The following is a 22,500-nucleotide window of genomic DNA, read 5'->3' as shown; positions in this document are numbered from 1 at the left end:
TCACACGAACACTACAGACACTACAGCTTGCTGTAAAGCAATTTCGTACGCCCGCTGCGAAGGTAATAGGGACTTTAAGATAGTGGACAACGGTAGGCTGGGACGGTTGGATGTGTATACCGGAGACTTGGGACGAGTACGGGTGAGAGGCGCGAAAATTTTAAACTTAAGTGGGGTGAAAGACAATGGTTGCTAAGAAAGCTTTTTAGTCAAAGAACCCTGCAAAAAGGTTCCATGGATGGTTCTATGAAGTAAAGTTTTCAATATAAATGTAAAATGTAAAAACTGAAAAAAAAAACTGAAAACTGACATCACTTCAATCAGAACGCGCATGCGCAACTAGTCCCAGTCCTCTGCCGTGCGTTTGAGTGTAAAACAGGTAAAAGCTCTCAGGAAACGAAAGGAAGAGGCACTTTTTTCACCGGTTGGGAACTGTCCCATAATTTTTCGTAAACTGTAGCATGGAATTTCTATTTCAACAAAAAATGGATCTGATATTTTGAAAAATGTATCAAGGGAGGGCCTTATGACGTCACAATTATTTTGAGAAATGATTTCTTTTAAAATCCATGCTACAAATTTTGTGCTAGAATGTTCTCACACTTTTGCGTTAAAAATTTGTGGAAAAGATATTTAACTCGCTACGTTTTTAGGCATTTACTGTTTTGATAACGTGATTTACCAAATGCAGTTGTGAGTCAAGACAGACAAAGAAATGTTAAATAGAAAACACTTGGCAAAAAAGGATAACTGTAGAGTTAAAGGAATTAGAGAAATGGCTCTTTGAAGAAGTCCAGAGCAACGGTTTGGTAGGTAAGAGCCATCCCCCTTAAGATTCGGCCAACACGACCGTAGGACGGTGGAATAAACATGTCTTTTGAAGAGGCGAGAAATTCTCTTGTAATTTCTTTTGCAGAGGATTCAATTAGCGAGGAGGAATTTCTTATTTTATACCATGAATACGAATCAGTGAATCCTCTTTGTCCTTCCTGGGAATTTGAACCATTTTGTTTAGATTCCTTGGATTCTAGCGAGTGTAAATCCTAGTACAGACAAAAGCAGCGGTCAAAACTAATGTCAAAAGGGCCTTTTATTCGTTTGACTGGGCTAATTCGTTGTTCCACGACAAACACGACAAGTAGTGTTCAAAATTGCCTAGCCATCGTAACAGAAAGTGGAAATCAGAAGAACAACAAAGCTAGCTAGTTGTTAAAGCTAGACCGACTGAAATTCCTTTGAAAGACAACACATCTGAAATTAATCAAAATCGTTTCAGACCGCCAAGGGGAATTGGTTCATAAACAAAAAATGCGGCTACAATTATATCTTTTACCGTTCTTTTCTGTTTTCCTCCTGTGTCATGGCGGACTATGGATAACGCTACATTGAGAACAAGCAAATTCTGGTTTGAGCCGCCATGTGGCCGAGTGATGTCCTGTGATGTCTATGAATGAACTCAGAATTTTCGCTAGATTTTTTCATTTCAGCGATGGATAAATTAAGACAAACACAATCAAATGCACATTTGACCCATTGAGTGATCAGTTTTCAATGCATAATAAAGGAAAAGACTAAAATAGAGCGAATAAGTATGGATGCATCCTTACCGTTTTCACCGTAGTTTCCACGACGAAAAACTCCGCGAAAACATACCGTCCTAGAAGCACGACGGTCAAATGTCACGGGGATTTTGCGTGACATAACACTCATTTAACCGTCCCAGTCTACCGTCGAGTACTATCTTAAAGACCCTAATCCGAACGAAATCGCACTGTAAATTGATTATCATTTGTAAATCATCTTTACGCATCTCTGCACATTGTGGGAGGCAGTGTGGTCCAGTGGTTAGAGCGTTGGGTTTGCATGCGGCTGCTCCGGGTTCAAATCCCGTTTAACCTCTGGCTTGGATTTGTTTCCGGTTGTCCCGGATTCAACTCCACCACGCTTTGTAAATTGCCAACTGGTTGCCTCCCGCCAGTTGGGGTTTTTAATAACGTTTCTGTTAAGTTTGAATTGTTACTTTCACCTTGTTAACAGTGGAGTGCCTGTATACTAGCTTGATAGCTAAGTGCACTTCCACTATAAACAAAGCATTTACATTTACATTTACATCTAACCGTCCCGGTGCGCACCGGTGGCTCAGTTGGTTGAGCGTCGGGCTGTCACGCGGGAGGTCGCGGGTTCGAATCCCGGCCGGATCAACACTCAGGATCTTAAAATAACTGAGAAGAAAGTGCCGCCTTTCAAGTCTTCTTGGATAAGGACTGTAAACCGTAGATCCCGTAGATCTCACAAATATCTTCTATCTTCATAAGTTCCCTGTGGGACGTTAAAGAACCTAAGCACTATTTGAGAAGAGTAGGGAATAAAGTCCCTGGTGTTGTGGCTGCCCTGTTCTCTGCAGCAGAAGTGGCCGGCTTGGCGGTGATGTCTCTAAAAAGGCTTGTGGTGTATGAGGCCACCTAAGCAAAAAGAGCCGCAATTCAAAAAGGGACTTTGCCGAGTGCTGGAACATGTAGATGTAGATGTACATTTTTTTTTACATTTTTTACATCAATTCTTGTAAAAGGTTGACGAGCGAGTTATTTACAGTCCGCAAAATATTTAGGCTCGATCCCAACGTCTTAAACGTTTTAAGCTGCTATGACCCGCAGTTCAAAATGCATATATTTCTGTGATATTTCTCCAACTAAGTTAGACTCACAAACCTTTGTTCATCATTACCATGCCCTTCGTACGCAGAAAGATAATTTGCCGAGTTTGTGTTCAACGACAGCAACTATAACGAAGAACTGTTTTTTCTCTCGTTTCTGAAAGAGCTCCCAAACATGTCTAAGTTAGACTCACAAACCTTTGCTCATCATTACGCAGAAAGATAATTTGCCGAGTTTGTATTCAACGACAGCAACTATAACGAAGAACTGTTTTTTCTCTCGTTTCTGAAAGAGCTCCCAAACATGTCTTTGGTGTCGAAGGAAGTTTTATGGATATGCAATGCTAATGAAGCCTAAAAGGCCTTCCAACACTGCTTAGGTGTTGTTACTATAGGTTTATGATACTGCCTGAAGCGCGCCGGGGAATGCGTGTTTGTGAGATCGAGAATATAGTTAGGGCAGTCAGCACGTCATTTGCAATGCAATGATAATAATAGTAACAATCATAATCAGGATATTTACATACTAGCTGGTGATTATTGAAAATTCTCTGCGCTGATTGGTTTCACTTGAGGTGATTATTGCCCGATAATCACCTAAGCGGTTTTTTTTTTCAAAATGGCCGCAAGCTGTTTTGTCGAGTGACAGACGAAGAAACTAATTGTTTTAAAGAAAATGCATATTTTTCAAATAATCACCTATGTAGTTATACTAATCTCGGATTATTGAAGTGCGTTCGATAGTCGCTTTGCAAGCAAAGGTGAAGGGTTGGGAAAGAAACAATCCTATAGGAACAAGCAATCATATGAGATGCATGATCGCCATTTGTGCGTATGAAGTATTAATGCACGTATGACGTAGTTCAAGATGGCACTGAAAAAGCAGACGAACGAAAAAACGAACATTTGCTGAAGCTCACCCTACCCACAGGATACCCAAAATCGCGTTCTCCTTATGTCGAACTCAACAATTATTCACCTCAGGCTCGGTAAACATCTGTGAATAAAAACTGAGACGAGGTCTCGGTTTTTATTTTCGTCTCAGTTTTTATTCACCGATATTCAACGAGCCTGAGGTCGATAATTTTTGCTTTCGACATAACAAGAACGCAATTTCTAACCGATTTCGAGGGTCATACTGTAAATTACTGCCAGCGTTTTTCCCCTCAGATTCTTGCGCGCGGGCCATAAATCTAAGGAGAAAAACGAGGGTCCTTAATTTATGGTACGGACCGAGATTACGAGGTTAGTGAGATGTTTATTATATCTCTGTGGTAATCAGCCCCGCGGAAAAGGAAACTAGTTGAAGTCAACCGGAAAGGTTCAACTGCCACAAAGACTGCCGGGTAAAAATCCGCAAAACGAACTTTTCTTGGTTGTTGAAATAGTTGCTTGCAAGATTCAAACAGTTTTACTTGTTCATGTAACAGAAACGACATGAAAAACTTGCTAGATAATTTTTTATCGAAATTTCACATTTAGCGGAGCGTTCAGCGGCCGTACTGTAGAATACGACCCGCTAATTTAGCCAATCACAGCGCGCGTACTAATTAATTCCCTAATTTGTTTGTGAGAGAACACTATCTTTCTAGTTTCTTATGATACAGCACCAAGTTCAAAGTTTTCGAGAAGTCGGTGTTATGTACTTCTTTTCCCTGTCTTTTTTCAGAAAGAGGGAGGAGCCACAGTGAAGGCTGCAGCCTGGTCAAGTGGAAACAATTGATTACAATCTCCACTCCTCATTCAAGGAACAGTATTATTTAAACGAACGATATAAAGGTCATTTCACTGACTAGTCATGGCTTTAAGACGGGATGGAGCGCCTGACTGTTACATGAAGTACTATGTGCGGTCTACCAATTGTTTGGAGCCGTCAAAGTTTGTCACTTCCAAACCGCATCATTACCAACCTTTAATAACGAGTCCATGTTGGGCATGCTCGCTTGGTTTGAAGGTTGGATCTTTTAAAGTATGCGTGCTGAAAAGGGAAACCTGGTATTCGCGACTCGCAGTGGCGCATGATCTTCTCGTAAGACATACACAAAAGAGGAAACCTCTGGGCCCGGTTGTTCGGAGGGCGGTTAACTTAATCCAGGATTAGCGTAAACGTTTCTTTCATGCTTTCATCTTTTTGGCAAAAGTTTCTTTTGCTTATTTTTGATTTCAAGATTGACTTCTTCTATTGTAAAGTTTTGCCCAATATTAGTAGAGGAGAAAGCTCCTTGGTATATTTTTTTATCTGAGATTAGAGTTTGAACAGCAGGGCCCTAGAGTCTAGAGTGCAAAAAAGGAACGAAAACAATTTAAAATTATTTGACAATAGTATTACTCAAACATCAAAACGTTTCCCCACTGAAGGGATCGACAGGGTTGTATTCTACCATTTACCCTCATTTTGTTACTTGTGGGGAAACCCTTTCTAGCCTCCTTAAAATGTTGTCAACTTTGAGCAAATTGTGCTGACTGTTTGACGCGAAAAAAGGCACTGCAAAACGGATTAAAAATGAGACGCCCTTTTTTAACATTTTTTTTATAGATATTTTGACAGTACTGTAGGAGATTAGTCTCATTTTTGAAAAAGTAAAAGAGTTTTCATTTGTACCAGTGGTGGAAATTTATCACAATATTAATGCTTCTGTTTTTTCTCTTGGTTGGTTTCTTGGGATCGTCAGCGTTAGTACTGGATAAGATGAATTCCATTCACTCAAGAACATCATGAAGAGCATCATCCGAGATTGATCCTTTCGTTTCATATCCTTCTCTTTACTGATGGGTAAATAACTTTAATTTCTCATAGGTTGAAAGAAGGATTCTTAAGTGCGAAAATCAAAACACTTAGGATGATTGACTAGGCAACAATCAAGATGACGTTTTGGCATGTTATTGAAACACAAAAGCTAAGGAGCTAGAGAGTACACGTTGCTTTATTTTAACCTTGTTTAGTGGAAATTAAAATCGACAGGAAGCCTTGAAATCCTTACCAACGATGTAAAAACACACTGCCACAGTGAAGAACCACAATGTTTCCTCTTACGAGGTCAATTAATATAACTGACGTAAACCGGCAATTTCGTCGTTCGTTTCCGCTTTGTTCCATTTATCAATTTTCCTTTGCCTTGGTAATACTTCCATCTTACACTTATAAAACCAACCAACAATTAAAAACAGAAAATATTGCTCGTTTCAGAAATTATACCTATCATTCGCCTTTTGCAGAAAGAGGACATTTTGCTATCTTTACGAGACCCCAGAGCCGTGCATTTTTTCGGAAACAAATCTGAAAGTTCCGGTCCTTACTCATTCGCATGCAGTGCGTGGTAGCAGGGTTTTGAATTTTCTAAATTAATGGCAATACAGTCGTCTTTCAAATGACGCAAATTGGACCCTCTCCCTTGTAAGTCACCACTCGACTCATGACGGAAGCTATCAATCAAGTCAGTTAATTTTTTAACTGTTTCAATAGCATAGGTACTTATAAAATTATCGAATGCTGAGCGTTCTTTATTAATGAGGGCTCATATGGACTTACTATATATCGCACTGTAAATCAGGGTTTTCCAAATAGTTGCCTGGGCTAGAAACTGTTATCAGCGTTATTTGAAACTGATCAATGCTTATAACACGCCAGTCATTTAGACCATAGTTAATGGTTAACTATGTTTAGATATTCATCTCAGTTGTAATTAAAAACCCCAACTCTCTATCATAAAGGCAGCCCAAGGGTTTAACAAGAGTCTACTTGGAACAGTTCTTTCGTGACTAGCGTTAATTCGCGTTTATTACCTCAAACAAGGAAGTAGGAAAGTTTGTGAAACAATAAACATTTTCCTTACAAAATATGCATTTTAAAATACCATAGGTGTAGTCAGGCATGATAATAAAAACAATTTAAAATTTGTTGTCAGTGACTAAAAAACTTGTTATGAAGGTTTCGGTGAAAATACTATAACCTTCTTCAGCATAAAATGGCTTACGAATGTAAATTAGAGCCGCGGAAACGTCACTTGGCCCTTGGTAATCCCAAATGACGTTTCCGCGGTTCTTTTTAATTAAACACTCATTTAAATTCATAAGCCATTTTATGCTGAAGAAGGTTAACTTTTTTTAGTCAGTGACAACAGATTTTTAATTCTTTTTATTATGCATTTGGTCATTCCTTGCTTACAATCTGTTTCACTTCAGTGGCTATGTCATAATTAAAATTGAATAATCACATAGAAGTATTGTCGCTACGGTACACAGAAAAAGTTGTGTCTATACAAACCGAAAGAAGCAATCGTTATTTAAGAGCGCGAAGGTTCGTCTAGTAGCGATATCGATGCGCCAACGAGTTTCTCAGTAAAGTTGCTAGTGGATCTTTTGGCATGATGTCGCACCAGATCAATGCTTCGTATGCCGTTGAGGCTCATCTAGAAAACGTTACAGTTAACGGCACAGATTCAGCTCCCGAGATGATCGACGACAATGAAGAGTCGGCTTGTTCCTTGAGTGTGGACGAGGTGGCATTTTTCGAAGCAGTTCGCGGCGGTAAAAAAGAAATCGTTAAGGAACTGATCTATGCCAAACATGTAGACGTCAACTGCAAAAATTATAATGGTGAAACAGCCCTGCAAATAGCCGTAGAGGAAGAAGCTATCGAAATGATGCAAATATTGTTGAGTAATAAAGCCGAAATTGGTTCGGCTTTGTTTCAAGCAGTGCGGAACAACTCTTTGCAATGCGTGAGGGTCTTAGTGGCCAACGACCCCAATATACCAAGAGAAACGGCACCTAAAACCCTCGAAAGGGCTACAGCATCCACGATTAAAGGTATTTCGGGTAGTTTTGACGAATTCTTGACACCACTTGTGTTGGCTGTGCTGATCGGAAACTCCGAAATTGTTGAATTTCTTATCAGTAAAGGTTTTAAGGTGGAAGATCCGCAATTACGCAAAGCTGAGGATTTTGACGATCGAAATGAGAAAGAGACAATGATGAGACTCAGAGAATCACTTGTAAAACTGAACACGCATCGCGCCCTAGCCAACCCACTGTATATAGCACATTCGTTTCTTCACGAAACCGGAGAACAAGAGGAGTTAGGAAAAAAGAGCAATCAGCATTTGAACAACGATCCTTTATTCCGTTCGATTGCCCTAAAGAAGAAGCTAAAGGACCTTTCTAAAAAAGAAGGAGAATTTCGAGATGATTATATAGAACTTTCAGATCAGAGCGAGAATTTTGCTATTCAGTTGCTAGATGAGTGCAGAAATCTTGAGGAAATAGCCGCCGTTATGGACATGCCGGAACTGGATAAGATGAAAGAGGACGTTTTCCTGAAGGACAAAGAACAGAGAATATTGGTTCTTAACCTGGCCATAAAATATCGAAACAGGAAAGTAAGTAAAAACAATACTCGCTATATTACATAAACTAACAACTGATGAGCTTCGGTTTTAAAGTTGTTCCATTAAATGATTAATCAAGCGTGTTTTCAGGCTAGTGAGTATCTTTCTTTTTAGAAATTAATTGTCATATAACTAGCAGTAATGAAGGATTAGATCAAATGCGTTCGATTCCTGTTTCGTCATCGACGAGACATTTACCCATCCAGGTATTAATCCCGTTTAACAGGGCTCTGTTGACTTCCCTTCGGCAAGCCGTAACTAGGTTTTTGTACATTATGCTGGGATTTTTTAGAGAATTTTAGTGAGGCTAAAGCATTAAGCATTATTCAAGCATTTTAGTGTCATTTTCCCCCAAAAAAAGTTTGTTTCAGAGAAAATGAAAGTAAAAATATTATTTGCGATAAAATCGACTAGAACAATCCCTGGAAGATTACACTGAAGCATCACTTATATTGCAATTTAATAACAAAGGCTAACTTTCCGTCACTTAAATATCAAATGCCATATATTATTAACTTGTTATACTACATTTGTGTTGTTCATATACGTTTTTGTGAACGGCTGAATCTTTATTTGTGTTAAAATGTTGAAATTTTAAAAACAGCCTTAGATCAGCCTATGTATAATGAGCATTAACTGAGCATCTTAGAGACTTTTTGGGGAGAAACGAAGGCTTATCATTTTATGGTCTTACTTTGTGTACCCGTGGAACATCCCGCGCAACTGACACGATTAGAATGCGTTCTCCTCGAACGTAATCATTTAGTTGCAGTGCATAACATGCAACATAGTTTCAAGTCAACGAACTAACTAGAGTCTCCATTCATTTAGAAAATATCAAGCATTGTTCAGTATATCATGACATAGCCCTTTCAACTGTACCTTTTCAGTTGATAACTTTTTGTTAGCGCTGCAGAGACTATCATATAATTAGTGACTTGAAGAGAATATATGTTGCGTGGGAAATCCGTTCTCAGGTTGAATCCGTTTTTACCTAGGTTAAATTTGTGATCCTCATATTTCCTAGGTTGAATACGCACTCAGATGTACTGAGGAAAATTCTTTTGGAACCTAAATTAAACCTAGAGAAAAATTTGGGTCAGGTTAGGATTAGTTTTGGTTATTATACATGGCTATCAATTGACTTATTATTATATTAAGTAACTGATGAACTGTGTGTTGGGTTGAGCATGTTCGTCGTTGTAGTGTAGTGATAGTGAAGACACACAGAGACTATAGATCTGGAGGATCCGAGTTCGATTCTAATTACCGGTAAGAGCATGTGCGTACCGTTGTTTGTTCCCTTACTGTGTTGTAATGTTGAGACTGAATGGATAACTCTATGAATACAGAAACCGAGAAGATGGTACGAAACATTAAGAAGATGTTTTTAATCCTTTTTTTGGGCGGGGGTGGGGGGGGGGGGGAAGGGGGAGGTGGGGTTGATAGCACTAGGTAGAGTGCATATTCAACCTTGGTAAAATGAGGATCACCATTTTAACATAGGTAAAAACTGATTCAACCTGAGACCGGCTTTCACCGACAACATGTATACGTGACTGAACTGCGGAACTGGACACAAGTTAAATTTTTTTTTAAATCACCGAACACTTAAACGCGTTACCAGAGCGGTAAAAGCAATAATAATAACAATAATAATATTATTATTATTATTATTATTATTATTATTATTATTATTAATATTATTAATAATAATAATAATAATATTTTTTTTAATAATAAAGAATAATTTATTACAACTTCACAATAATTACTTACAAGATTAAGAACGCTAAAAGAAACTGAATATTTACATAATTATTACATTCAGTTATTTAAATTTTACAATAAATAGTGTACTGATAAAAAAATAAAAATAAAATAAAAAATAAAATAAAAACGATTCAATAAACCACAAAAAAGCTATATTATATAAAAATGTATATATAAAAATCATAGGGCCTAGATTTTGGAAAGGCATCTATGTAATTCAAAGTCCACTTCTTGAACATTACTACTAATTGTTCTTTTAGCTGTTCTTGATCCTGTAAGACAGCGTAGAGCCGACCTAAGGATGGCAAAAGAGACTTTAGAACGTATCCAAAAGACGGTGGCGGCATAGTCCTCTCCTTTCTTCGCTGCGACTAGCTCTGCCAGCCTGTTATGGTATCTCGTGCACTCTTCTCCCTTGCCGCATGATAGTTGGTAGTTGGTTGGGAGTTTGAGAGTTTCGTTCTTGTGGGCTTGGTCAGAAGGTTCTTTCTCTAGGATGCTGTTGAAATCTCTCAGGAAGTTAAACACCATATTGATTTGCCTGATTTCGTATTCAGGATAGAGCATACGTAGACCTAGTCATAGGTACAGGTACTTTCTCTTCTTATACTCATTCCTGTCGTTGATTTGTCCTACGTTGCACATAGTTCCTTCCACAGGTATGATTATGGTTATATCTGGCCTATTTACTCGATTCTCCAGTGCTTTATTTATAGCTAGATGGCTGTATCCCAAAGTATTTAAGCTTGGTCATTTTCAATACTTCTTTTGGGGATTGCTTGGTTATAAGCTTTGGAGTCATCGTTTTCCATGTTTTATAATGATAATAGGAAGTGGTGTGATTGGTCTTAACATTTTATCATGTCTCGATTGTTTGGGATGGTTTCTTCTGTATTGCGGCACAACGAGCAAGTTAGATCTAATCCCCGCTTTTGTTGTTTCTTTGTATACTTTTTTAGGGACCAGTTGTTGTAGGATGCTAGTGTGTATAATCAGTACAACATCAGGTATATTTTTTCACTTTCGGGTTGGGTTGAAGATGTGCTTAGAGATGTCGTTATCTTTCCAACGTTGGATGACGTAGTTGGTACTTTTTACCTGTTGCCTCTTTGAGTAGCTGCTGGATGCACTTCGTGGTGCTGATTGTTAAGACAATTTCTCTCGCGCCCATTTTTACTGTAGTGCATTTGAGCTCTTTATTGAATGTAGTGTCTAAGTTCAGGTCTTGAGCGTAAGTTTTCAAATCTCTAATTACTGATCTTCTCTTTTTTATCTTCTTAAGCGTCTTGAAAGGTTCTTAAATTTCTTTATAAGGGTTTCAGCTTGTTGTAATGTAATGCGCTGTCTTGTTTTTTGTAGCCGTATATTGTACCTCCTTCAGGCCGCGACCTCCCAAGTATCTTGATCAGTTTTACATTGGGTTTGACTCATAGTTGTTCTTGCCCTTGTTCTGTGCTATTACTGCTCGGGTTTTCCTGTCTAGTTCTTGCAGATCTTCAATCACCCATTCGCATGACCTCATATAATACTGCAGTATCGGGTATGCAAATGTGTTACTGACCTTTATCTTTCTTGGAATGGAGAGAGGGGAGGTCCATTATTATTATTATTATTATTATTATTATTATTATTATTATTATTATTATTATTATTATTATTATTATTATTATTAGCGGACTTTGAATTAGATAGATGCCTTGCGAAAATCTAGGTTCTATAACTTTTATATATACATTTTTATTATTACTGGGAATAGTTTTTTTTAGATTTGTGATTGTTTTATATACTTATAGATATATTTTTAAACAGTTTTATTTTATTATTATTATTATTATTATTATTATTATTATTATTATTATTATTATTATCATCATTATTAGAGAAAGATCTATGGAGGAGCTAAAGAGGCATCAACAATCACTTAAGAGAGCAAGGGCCAAAGAGAAAATGGATAGCATCGATTCAAGTCTCTCCCCAGACCTGCTGCGACTGGTCAACCAATCGAGAGACAAGGGCGCAAGTTCTTGGCTGAATGCGATGCCCCTCGCAGACCAGGGTTTAGCCCTGAACAAGCAAGAGTTCAGAGACTCGCTACGCTTGCGTTATGACCTGCCCTTAGTCGATCTACCAAGTCATTGCGTATGTGGGGATAAATTCACCGTTGGCCACGCCCTCTCTTTTAAAAAGGGGGGTTTGTAGGGCAGAGACATGATGGTGTACAGAACTTGTTAACGACATTCATCGACAAGATCTGCAATAATGTCGAAATCGAACCACGCCTTCAACCCCTGGACAACGAGCGATTTCATTTGAGGAGCGCTGTTACAAGTTCTGACGCAAGGTTGGACATCAAAGCGGGAGGGTTCTGGGCAAGAGGAGTTACGGCATTTTTTGATGTAAGAGTTACGCACGTCAACTCCAAGTGTTACCAGAGCAAGCCAACATCGGAAGTGTTCAAGGAGCAAGAAGAAGAGAAAAAACGCAAGTACCAGCAGAGCTAGGGTGTTAGATGTAGAAATGGGTTCGTTTACGCCTTCAGTATTTGGAACCAATGGCGGAATGGGAAACGAGTGTCAGCGGTTCTTAAAGCATCTCGCAGACAAGATAGCCCAGAAAGATACCGAGCCTTATCATATTGTAATCACTTAGTTCAGGACACAGATTTCGTTTGAACTCTTAAGATCGGTACATGCATGCGTTAGAGGTTCGCGAACGCCGTTTCGTAGCAAGATAGAGCAATCATTAGACTGTAAAATAAATGTAGCTAGTGCAGATATTTGAGATACACGGTCTATATGTTTTTATACTCGGGGCGTTTTATGGACACTGGTTTAGCCGTCATTAGTATAATTCGATTGTATGATTTTAATATCTCTGCATCATGGAATTCGTAATTTTATAGAATTTTGAATTTTTTTATTATCAATCATTTCTATTTATTTTAATGTAAGTGAAATAAATAAAGTTGTTTTATTATTATTATTATTATTATTATTATTATTATTGTTATTGTTATTATTATTATTATTATTATTATTATTATTATTATTATTATAACAACTTTATTTGTATAATGAACAAATGCAATTGAAGAAATGCAATTAGCTGCCAACGGGGAGGAAGCGAATCCTCCCCCAGACATCGTAATAAAATAGAATAGATAAATATTATATATAAATTTCAATTAAAAGTGAAAAATCCAGATAAATATCCTACCATACAAGATTAAAATTTAGCATATGTCCGCTAAAATACAAATATCACACAGAACCAACATAGTAGTCATGACGCGATGATGATAAAAGGAAAATTTAAAGGCGTGCTTAAAAGGTGTGATCGTGAAATAACACCACATTCTCATGACTATCCAACAAAGAAAGCCATGGTACTAGCTAGGAATAGAAACGCTTCGATCGTGGGAATATGGCGTGATCTGCCAAAGTCACGGGGACCAAAGGGCCCAAATATCTAAGTCGACTCTTTCAATTTAGTTGTCATCATTTTTGTTAACACTTATTATTTTTATTGACATTGTTTTTTCCAGTTCATAGCTCATCCATACAGCCAAGTCATGTTAAACTCAGTTGTGTATAGAGGCACACATCAATGGAATCATTTTTCTTCCCTTAAGAGATTTTTCCTGGCGTTGCTGTATTTTCTATTGATGCCGCTGTGCATGCTGGGATACATACTAACTCCTTCCAATCGAGTGACAAAGAAGCTTGAGATGCCACTGTACAAACTCTTGAGTCATGTCTCTTCTACCATGTGGTTTCTGGCTTTGGTTACGATGTCTGCTTTCCAGGATAAATTCGATTCGTTTCTTCGGATATCGCCTCTATGTATGTCGACTTGAGTAGTTTTCTCTAGCCATGAGTGGCGCTTAACTAACTTAGTCTTCTGTACAAGAATGCACACCGTTAGATGCGCGCCGAATTTTGATAATCAACAAGAAGTTTTCCATCAAGTCTAATTTTTGTTCGAGGAGCAGAGTTTAGATCTCTAGGACACTTGAAAGAGTTTTATGAGAACAACTTTTTTAAATTCACATCTCACATATATACAAATTTCAACACACTATTCACTTCAAAATGTATTAAATCGAGGTGAAAACTAAAAGTCTGAAATTCTTAAATTCTTATGGGGAACCATATGCCAGAGGCTTTTAAATTTTCAGCGGTTACATCATCATCATTACAGCGGTTGCGTAGTTTAGTAGGAAGTTTTCCTAGATGTCTTTGCGTCGATTTGTGACGTTACTTGTCTGTATTCTAAATGCGAGTGATGTGTGATGATGTAGTAGGAAAGACGAGCAAAAGGACATTTCGTGGCGCTTATCAAAATCGGCGTACATCTAACCATGTGCATTCCTAATCATATTTGAAAACTTAAACCAAAGTATTTTTTACGTCAATCGTGATTCCGGATACTGAACAAATCTTAATTGCAGAATGTGATGAACGCTTGAAAACGCAGGAACAAATGTTTTTGCTCTCATTTCCGCTGATTGGCTTAAGGGCTTGTTCCGTGAGATTGATCAACAAGTGTAGTAGTGCTAAAACATCCCATTAGAAACCTACACTCAAATTAGAAAAAGAATTCGATAAGAGCTAAAACGCCAGGGCAAGCTCTTAATTAAAGGTAGCAATTTCAGTAGGAAGCAGTTTCTTTTCGCGTTACTTAACTATATTGTTGTCGTATGAAATCATGCACACTTACGTTTTTCCTAGATTGTTAAATTAAACTTATTTCAAACAGTGATTGAATGATTTAAAATCAACTTCCTTGAGACGCCAGTAATAAGGTACACCTGTCTAGGAATGATCTTTCGTTTGATTATGGATCGCGAATAAGCTGCTACTGAAAGGATGAAATCTCCTGGGCGATTAAATTTGTTCAGGCAAAATTTAACCCTGAAATATCACGAACCCTGGACTGGCGTCACTCATTTCCATAATTGTGTTTACGGAGAGTAACGGATAATGAAAAAACCTCATGCTATGCAAATGATTCCATTTTTCCAGTTAGCAATCTAAGCGGTTCTTTGCTTCCGGGACCAGAGAAATTGTCGCTGCTGGTGTTGGCGCTTGGTCATTGTACTTTCTTTCTGAATTTAACATCTCTTTTTGATTATTTTTGTCCCATTTACTTATTGCAGCTGTTTTGATCGGAATTTGGGTGTTTGGAATTACTGTTCAGGAGATCAAAAACGTTAAACACCAAGGCGTCGACAGATACCTGGGAGAGTGGTGGCACCTGGCAATAATACCCATGATTGCATCCTATATCCTCGCCTCTGGCCTTTGGCTCGTGGGCTTTGCATTGGCAGTCTCCGATTCCGGAGAATGGGTTAATGTACGCGATCAACTGGGTAACCCTTCACTCGGTCCGTACTGTCTCTTATTATCCAACAGTTTCTACGCACTGGCTTTGGTGCTTACATTCTTTGAAGCTTCACATTTCTTTCAAGTGAACTCTGTCCTAGGACCTCTTCATTTATCGCTAATGATGATGGTCAAGGATATTTTAAGGTTTTTTGCACTTTTTGGCCTCAATGTTTTTGCGTTCGCTCTTGCCATGAGGAAACTTTACTCGCAGGATGTACAGACCTCAAACCACCTGACAGGATTTAAAAACGGCACAGAAAGTCACAGCTATCAAAAGTAAGTGATGAAACAAAAATATATGTTCATCGTCTTTATCGTCATCATCATTTAACCTAGTCTCCAAGAAAGACATACGGGTATGATATAGTCACGTGTGTTCTATCATAGCAAGCAAACGATGAAGAGGGGGTCTATTAGCGGTGACTTTGATCCGTTAACGGACCCCCATAACTTCCTTAATTGTCGCGGACACACCTGATCAGACCTTATCAGGGTGTTTTGGGTGTTTTCCGAAGAAGAAGAGAGCATTAAATTAACGTTGAATTGGTCGATGTATTTACAACCTCATCGACAAGCTACATACCTACCATTCTACGCGAGTTTCCAAAGAAACAGATCGCAACCAAGTTCTTCTTTGTTCACAAGCGTTTGCTGTATAAAAATTGGTCCAAAAACACAAGCCACGGTAATCCAGTACGAAAGACATGAGTTTTCAAAAACACCTATTTCTTTCGTTAATCAGATTTGTAATCCATACTTAAGATAGCCGTTTGTTTGGACAACAAAAAGTAGCAAATTGACATCTTTATAACCAATAAGGGACGAGGAAATCCTCCATTTGTCCGTTTTGTTTTTCGATGGACTTTTGCTTTAAAGGAAGAAGATAAAGTTTCCTTAACGCCATTCACTTTTTCCTTTGCCTTCATAGATTTGGAGGCACGCTATCCACATTGTTTTGGGCACTGTTTGGGCATGTAACCTTTGAAGATTTCGAAACCAACAAAAACGCGGAGATCACTGAAGTCACAGGAATGATTGTTTTTGCCGGATATAGCCTTGCTTCCGTGCTGGTTGCCCTAAACTTGTTGATTGCTATGCTCAATAACTCGTATCAAAAAGTTGCGGTGAGTTTAAAGCAAAGATTACTTAACCGGATCGGCTGTTTAACTGATTTACCAAGGTCAGAACTTTAGACACTCAGTCTCCAATCTCGCTCTGACTTTTCTCACTTTTAGACGAAAAATTATTAATAAGGATTTTTTGGCCACTATCACTGCAGCCTTAAGGGGGCGCAAGCCAGTGGTGCCCTTCTTATACCAGTCTCAAGCCCGGATAAATGTAAAGCGTTGTGTCAGGAATCCGACCTAAAATATTTATTAAATTAGATCTGCGGATCACAAGAACGAACCCCAAACCGGATCGGTCGAAGTCACGGCTTAACAACGACGCAACATCGGTGCAGTTGACTTACAGGGTGCTGGCGGAAATTGTGTTACTGTTAGTCGAAGAAGGAAAAGAGGAAGGCGTGCACGCAGGCAGAGAGAAAAGACGTAAAGCAAGAGACGAGGATTAAGTGTAGGGACTTTCATTATTTAAACTATGACAGGAAACGTTAGGGAGTTGGTTGACATGATGCAGAGGAGGAAGGAGGTGGGAGACTGTGTGTTCAGGAGACCAGGTGGAAAGGTAGCAAGGATAGAGGCTTAGGAGCAGGGTTGAAACTGTTCTATCATGATGTGGATGGGAAGAAAAATGGAGTAGGAGTTATCTTGAAGGTGGAAATTTTGTGGAATGTTCTGAAGGTAAAAAAGAGTCTCAGATAGAGTGATGAGTCTGAAGTTAGAAATTGAAGGTGTGTTTTTCAATAATGTTTGTGGTTATGCCCTGAGGTTAGGACTTGAGTAAGAAGAATCTGAGGGCAAATTCTGAAGTGAGTTAGATGAAGTGATGCAGATTTCCCAAAAGTGAGAGAATGGGGATTGATGGGGGTTTTAACAAATATGTTGGAGTAGGCAACAGAGGTGATGAGGAAGAACTCTGGCCAGAGTGGTCAGAGTTTAGCTCTGTCCTTGTGAGGGCCCATTTTCATTAGTAGGGCTAACACTTGCATCGTTCATATGGGGTAGAAACCTAGCGCTTCACATTACACTCGAATCAGTGAAGTCTGTTCAAATATAAGTGCTACACGGCCAACGTTTGCAAAAACGTAATCCTTCCTTGTACTTGTACATCTTGTGTAGACGATTTAACATGAAGGAAATCAGTGATTGCAAAATAGTGTTAGGTTAGAGTGTAGCCAGACAGCATAGGATGATGGTGTGTAGGATGACTCTGGTGGTGAGGAAAATGAAGTGGACAAAGGCAAAGCAGAGAACTAAGTGGTGGAAGCTGAAGAAAGAAGACTGTTGTGTGGTTTTCAGGGAGACATTGAGACAGGTCCTAGGTTGGACAGTAATGAGGGAGAGACTGATCTATACAGATTGAAGAAGAAGAAGAAATACAGATAGATACAGATGAGGAGGATGTGCAGCAGGTAAGGGCGTTTACACATAGAGATGGAAGTGTATTGACAGGTGCTAGAAGTGTGATGGGAAGATGGAAAGAGTACTTTGAAGAGTTGATGAATGAGGAAAATGAAAGGTAACAAAGAGTAGAAGAGGTGACTGCTGTGGACCAAGACGTAGCAAAGATTAGTAAGGCTTAGTTGACGAAGGGGTTGAAGAGGATGAAGAGTGGAAAGGCAGCTGGTCCTGGTGATATACCTGTTGAGGTATGGAAGTGTCTAGGAGAGATACGGTGGCAGTAGATTTTTTGACTAGGTCATTCAACATTCACTTATGAAGTGAAAGGATGCCGAGTAATGGATGTGTGCTGGTGCCGATTTTTGAGATAAAGGCCTAGGGTTGTGGGAATAGACAGTGTTTCTAAATGGCGGCCAATAAATTATTACTTCGTCCTTGTGCTAATAAGGCCAAATGTCCTCGTTCTCATGTCCAAAATAGAAAAGATATGTTGCTTTAGAGTGAGGCTTGTTGGTCTCATTAGCACCAAGACAAAATAATATTAATTTACTGGCCGCCATTTATGAATATGGTCTATTACAGAGGAATAAAGTTGATGAGCCATACAATGAAGTTATGGGAAAGTGTAGTTGAAGCCAGTTTTTGTGAGCAGCAGTATGGTTTCATGCCACAAAAGAGTACTATGTTTCTCTTTGGGAGTGACAAGGATGGATAGGATCAGGAATGAGTACATCAGAGGGTCAGCGCATGTTAAATGTTTTGGAAACAAAACCAGAGAGGCCAGATTGAAATGGTTTGGGCATGTACAGAGGAGGGTTAGCGAATATGTCGCTAGAAGACTCGAACTTCCAGGCAAGAGACCTAGACGAAGATAAAGAGGAGGTTTATGGATGTGGTGAAAGAGGACATGAAGTTGGTTGGTGCGAGAGGAAAGGATGCAGAAGATAAGGTTTGATGGAGGCAGAAGATCCGGTGTGGCGACCCCTAAAGGAAGAGAAGAAGATCACCAGTACGGCGGCAACGAATACCTCATTCCAAAATACGACTGCACGCTATTTTGAGCATTTCGCGATTCTTCGATCTCGTTCCCAACTAACAGTATGAAAGAAATATCCTTTGATTAAATTGAGCTTAAAGAGTAAAAGAGCTTTGAGGCAAAGGTAGAGAACAAACGATTTACTGTTGTGTGCTTCAATTTAGTTGTTCCTGTTGTTTTGCATAGTTCGACAAAGAAATGTACCACAATACGTTCCGCAAGTGCAGCACTGAAATTTTTCCCATTTTTGTGGTGTCTGTTCCCTTTGTCGTAGCCGTCTTTACTGCATAATGAACGAAAGTCTTTAAATGTCCATTACAGCAATAGGAGGATTTTGTATCGCCTTGAAGACGGCAAAAGGCACAGAGAAGGAGAAACCAAACCACTATAATGATGGTAGAGGATTGTACTTTGTAAAACGTGGGCAAATTCTTCCTATTCATGTCTCCGGCTCATGATCATTGAACCCATCACCATGGTTGGCTCTTAGTGCCTCTCTTTTGTTTCATAATCACTTAGCACAGCTAACCCTTTGACAATTTTCCTTCTTTCAGGAAAAAAAAGACATGAATTGGAAGTTTTCAAGAACCCGCATCTGGATGTATTATGTTAGTGAGGTCAGTCCTTTGCCGCCTCCATTTAACCTCATTCCCGTGGACAAAGCTGCATCCTGTATACAGTGGCTTGCGAAACGATGCAGGTGCATTAACAAAGTAAGTGTAAGGTAGTAAGTGCAAGTGTAGGCTCCTGGCCGATGATAAGGGCCAATCATTTTGCATGCATCGAACATGCTGAATACACAACATCTGTCTAACGGGAGACAACTTGAAGTAGCTCGCCATTAACCAGCACCAAGCTGGATTGATAGCTCAGCTGGTGGAGCAAGTGCAGCGTAATCGCACGCTCATGGATCACGTTTAAGCCTGAATTTTTTTTTTAAGGCTTCCTTTGCCCTTGCATTTGCTTAAGTTGTGGTTTAACTCACTGGGATGTTCTTTTCAAGTCTCATTTCATGTCTATTCCGCAGTTTAACTGTAATATATAGATTTAACTAAGCCTAAAAGCCGAGCTCCCTTGTCATTTATTCTTATTGCCTGTAGGATTAGTGAAAATAAAAGGTTTCGAATTGTCCGCGTTTTGATGTTTTCGGTTGCTGCTTTAATAATTAAATCATTTTCTTTGCTTCCTTCTGTAGAAAAATTCATTGCCTAACTATTGAAGTGAACTATTGAACTATTGCATTGCATTATACGCCAAAAACCGATATTGCCATGAGTACGATATCGGTTTTTCGAGTGAAATTCTAGTCATTCTGTTGTAGTCATAGGTCTTCCAGTCCAGGCATCATGTAACCTTATCAGAGCTTCTAAAGATATGCCAAAAATTGCAATACAGAGAAAAAGCAGCTCTAAGCAAATTAAAAATAAACACTCAGCTTTAGTTTATATCCCTCCGATGCTTGACTTGAATAACTGTGTAGCAGCGTAAATTGAATTGAAACCAGCAAAAACTGCAAAAACAAAACATTTTCCAAACAGTTTTCCACCTGAACATGAAAAGCGTTGACTGTGTAAGAACTATAGTTGACGTAGTATGGCCGTATAGCCGCGTCGAGCCACAGAAAGCGGGCGAAAAATGAAGCCTTATGTTTCGGTGAGTTAACCTGGGTTGAGCCTGCAATCCAATTGAAAACCAGTACCTGGTCAGCCGCCAACTTAAAAAAAAAAACAGCTGACCTCGGTGAGCTCTAGGCTTAAGCCATCGATATGGTCACGTGATACTGGTCAGCGGATACCTTGTTTTGACATCTGTCAATTGATCAAAACATGGATGTCCAATATCAAAGATGTATGCTGTAAACTAGCATGACACTGGTCATATTGGCATACATGGGGAGGTGCACGTACGTACGTACGGACGGTCGATGACGTCATGGCTATAAAACCAAAATTTCTTGCATCGACGGATAACCATATTTTCTTAACTATGGTGCTCCGCGCGTTAGCCCTACTTATGGAAATGGGTGAGTTCAATTCCAACCCTGGTCAGAATTTTTCGGTCCTTGTGTGGGCCCATTTCCATTAGTAGGGCTAACGCTCACATGCTTCATATGGGGTAGAAACCTAGAACTTCACATTATACTCTAATAAGTTAAGTCTGTTCAAATATAAGTGCTTCAAGGCCAACGTTTGCAAAAACGTAATCCTTCCTTCTACTTGTACATGTTCATTGCCGCAGTGACTTTAACATCGCTGGTTCCCACGTCCTGCTCCTGTCTGACCGTGTAGCTCAGTCGGTAGGGGAGCGGTGATCTAACCCGTGGGTTCAACTGCCACCCTGATCATAGTTTATCTGTCGTTGTGTGGGCCCATTTCCATTAATAGGGCTAACGCTCAAATGGTTCATATGGGGTAGAAACCTAGCACCTCAAAGTAGAAAGTGGATAGAGTACATCAAATAAATTAATAAGGCTGAAAATAGACAAAGACAATGAAGAATGTATTTTCATAATTCAAGACAATTTAAGGTTAAAAATTAAAAATTAGACGTCTTCTTTGCTATCAACTATACGGGTGTACTGGTAAATCTGAATTCACGGTTAGGTGTTGGCGTCAAAGAAACGATCGGTAAGTTGATTGTTTTTTTATTTTCTACTTCGATTGCTATGTCAATATAAGATTATTCGCTTGTAGAGGTATTCAGGTCGCGAACGTTTTGGTGACGTGTCAAGAAGAAAGCAATGAGCTTTTATGAGGCCGTATCTCGCGATATTGTATTTGTTTTGTTAATAACTTACAGTTAGGAAAACCAAGTGCTATCAATAAAGTTTGTCATGTTCTGTTCATATTGTGATACTGTACAGTGAATGGTCTAACCTAGAACTACATTAGTCACAAGTTGAACGTCTTCATACACCAAGAGTTTGGGGTAAAGTCAGACTCGCACAGGAACTTGCTAGGCAGTTGTAAGTCCCACCCCTTGACGTCCGGAATGACTATGGTCAGATGGAGGGTCCGGAATCCTTCGATCCAAATCCAGTGTTTCAATAAAAGCTACAACGGCATTGACATCAACACTTTGACGAACTCGCAGTTCAGATTTTGCCAAAATTAACGATTAGGTTCCAATTTAAGACAGAGTCTGATTATTCAAAAAAACTGGACAGGAGAATAACCACAAAAGTTGAAACAAAAACAATTTGGAAAAAAAATACGCCCCGGCCCCGCGTTTCCCTACCTGCTATCGACAGCATTCCGCATACTCATGGTACTACTAGTATATAATTACTATGAGAAATGTTGGACACTGACTTATCTGAACGTTAAACGACCTTCACTAAAAACTTGATAAACACGTTTCGACCGAAAACCTTCGGTCATGCTCGGTTTGAATAAGCGACAGCTTCTTTCAACTGGTCATATTTGCGTACGTGTCCGACTACAAGCACACGTGATCTCTGCGCGAGGCGAGGAACATTATTCAAGTGAAACATAAAAGTCAGGAATTTCTATATGTTCATTCCCTGCATTCTGGTCTCTCTTTGAATGCCAAGCTTCCAGGAAAAGTCTCTTGTGATAAGTCCATATTATGACCAAATTGGTTTGCGTGTCGCGCAATTTTAGAATTGCTGTCGCAAACACAGACAGCTCTTCTATGTTCACGAAGCCTCGTGGTAAGTGTTTTATCCGTTTGGCCATAATATACGAAATCGCAATCAATACAGTTTACTTTGTATACTATA

At 39.2% G+C, this 22,500-nt stretch overlaps 2 protein-coding genes across 2 annotated transcripts in view; both read left to right on the top strand.

Moving 5' to 3' along the window:
- LOC138029384 (short transient receptor potential channel 4-like) overlaps nucleotides 1-5,254 on the top strand; it is a 30,796-nt gene extending 25,542 nt beyond the window's left edge. Inside the window, exons 7-8 of the mRNA XM_068877139.1 lie at nucleotides 1-62; nucleotides 4,323-5,254. The exon at nucleotides 1-62 is cut by the window's left edge and continues 163 nt beyond it. Coding sequence (XP_068733240.1) covers nucleotides 1-62; nucleotides 4,323-4,376 — 116 coding nt within the window. The 3' untranslated portion in view covers nucleotides 4,377-5,254. The remainder of the gene's footprint in view (nucleotides 63-4,322) is intronic.
- A 1,646-nt stretch (nucleotides 5,255-6,900) lies between these two features.
- LOC138029395 (short transient receptor potential channel 4-like) overlaps nucleotides 6,901-22,500 on the top strand; it is a 23,824-nt gene continuing 8,224 nt past the window's right edge. Inside the window, exons 1-5 of the mRNA XM_068877151.1 lie at nucleotides 6,901-8,031; nucleotides 13,358-13,655; nucleotides 14,972-15,476; nucleotides 16,129-16,324; nucleotides 19,313-19,471. Coding sequence (XP_068733252.1) covers nucleotides 7,018-8,031; nucleotides 13,358-13,655; nucleotides 14,972-15,476; nucleotides 16,129-16,324; nucleotides 19,313-19,471 — 2,172 coding nt within the window. The 5' untranslated portion in view covers nucleotides 6,901-7,017. The remainder of the gene's footprint in view (nucleotides 8,032-13,357; nucleotides 13,656-14,971; nucleotides 15,477-16,128; nucleotides 16,325-19,312; nucleotides 19,472-22,500) is intronic.

This window comes from Montipora capricornis, chromosome 2, assembly GCF_036669925.1.
Source record: "Montipora capricornis isolate CH-2021 chromosome 2, ASM3666992v2, whole genome shotgun sequence".
Taxonomy (NCBI): Eukaryota; Metazoa; Cnidaria; class Anthozoa; order Scleractinia; family Acroporidae; genus Montipora; species Montipora capricornis.
The sequence above is the reverse complement of the archived record's forward strand: the minus strand, read 5'-3'. Positions and strand labels throughout refer to the sequence as shown.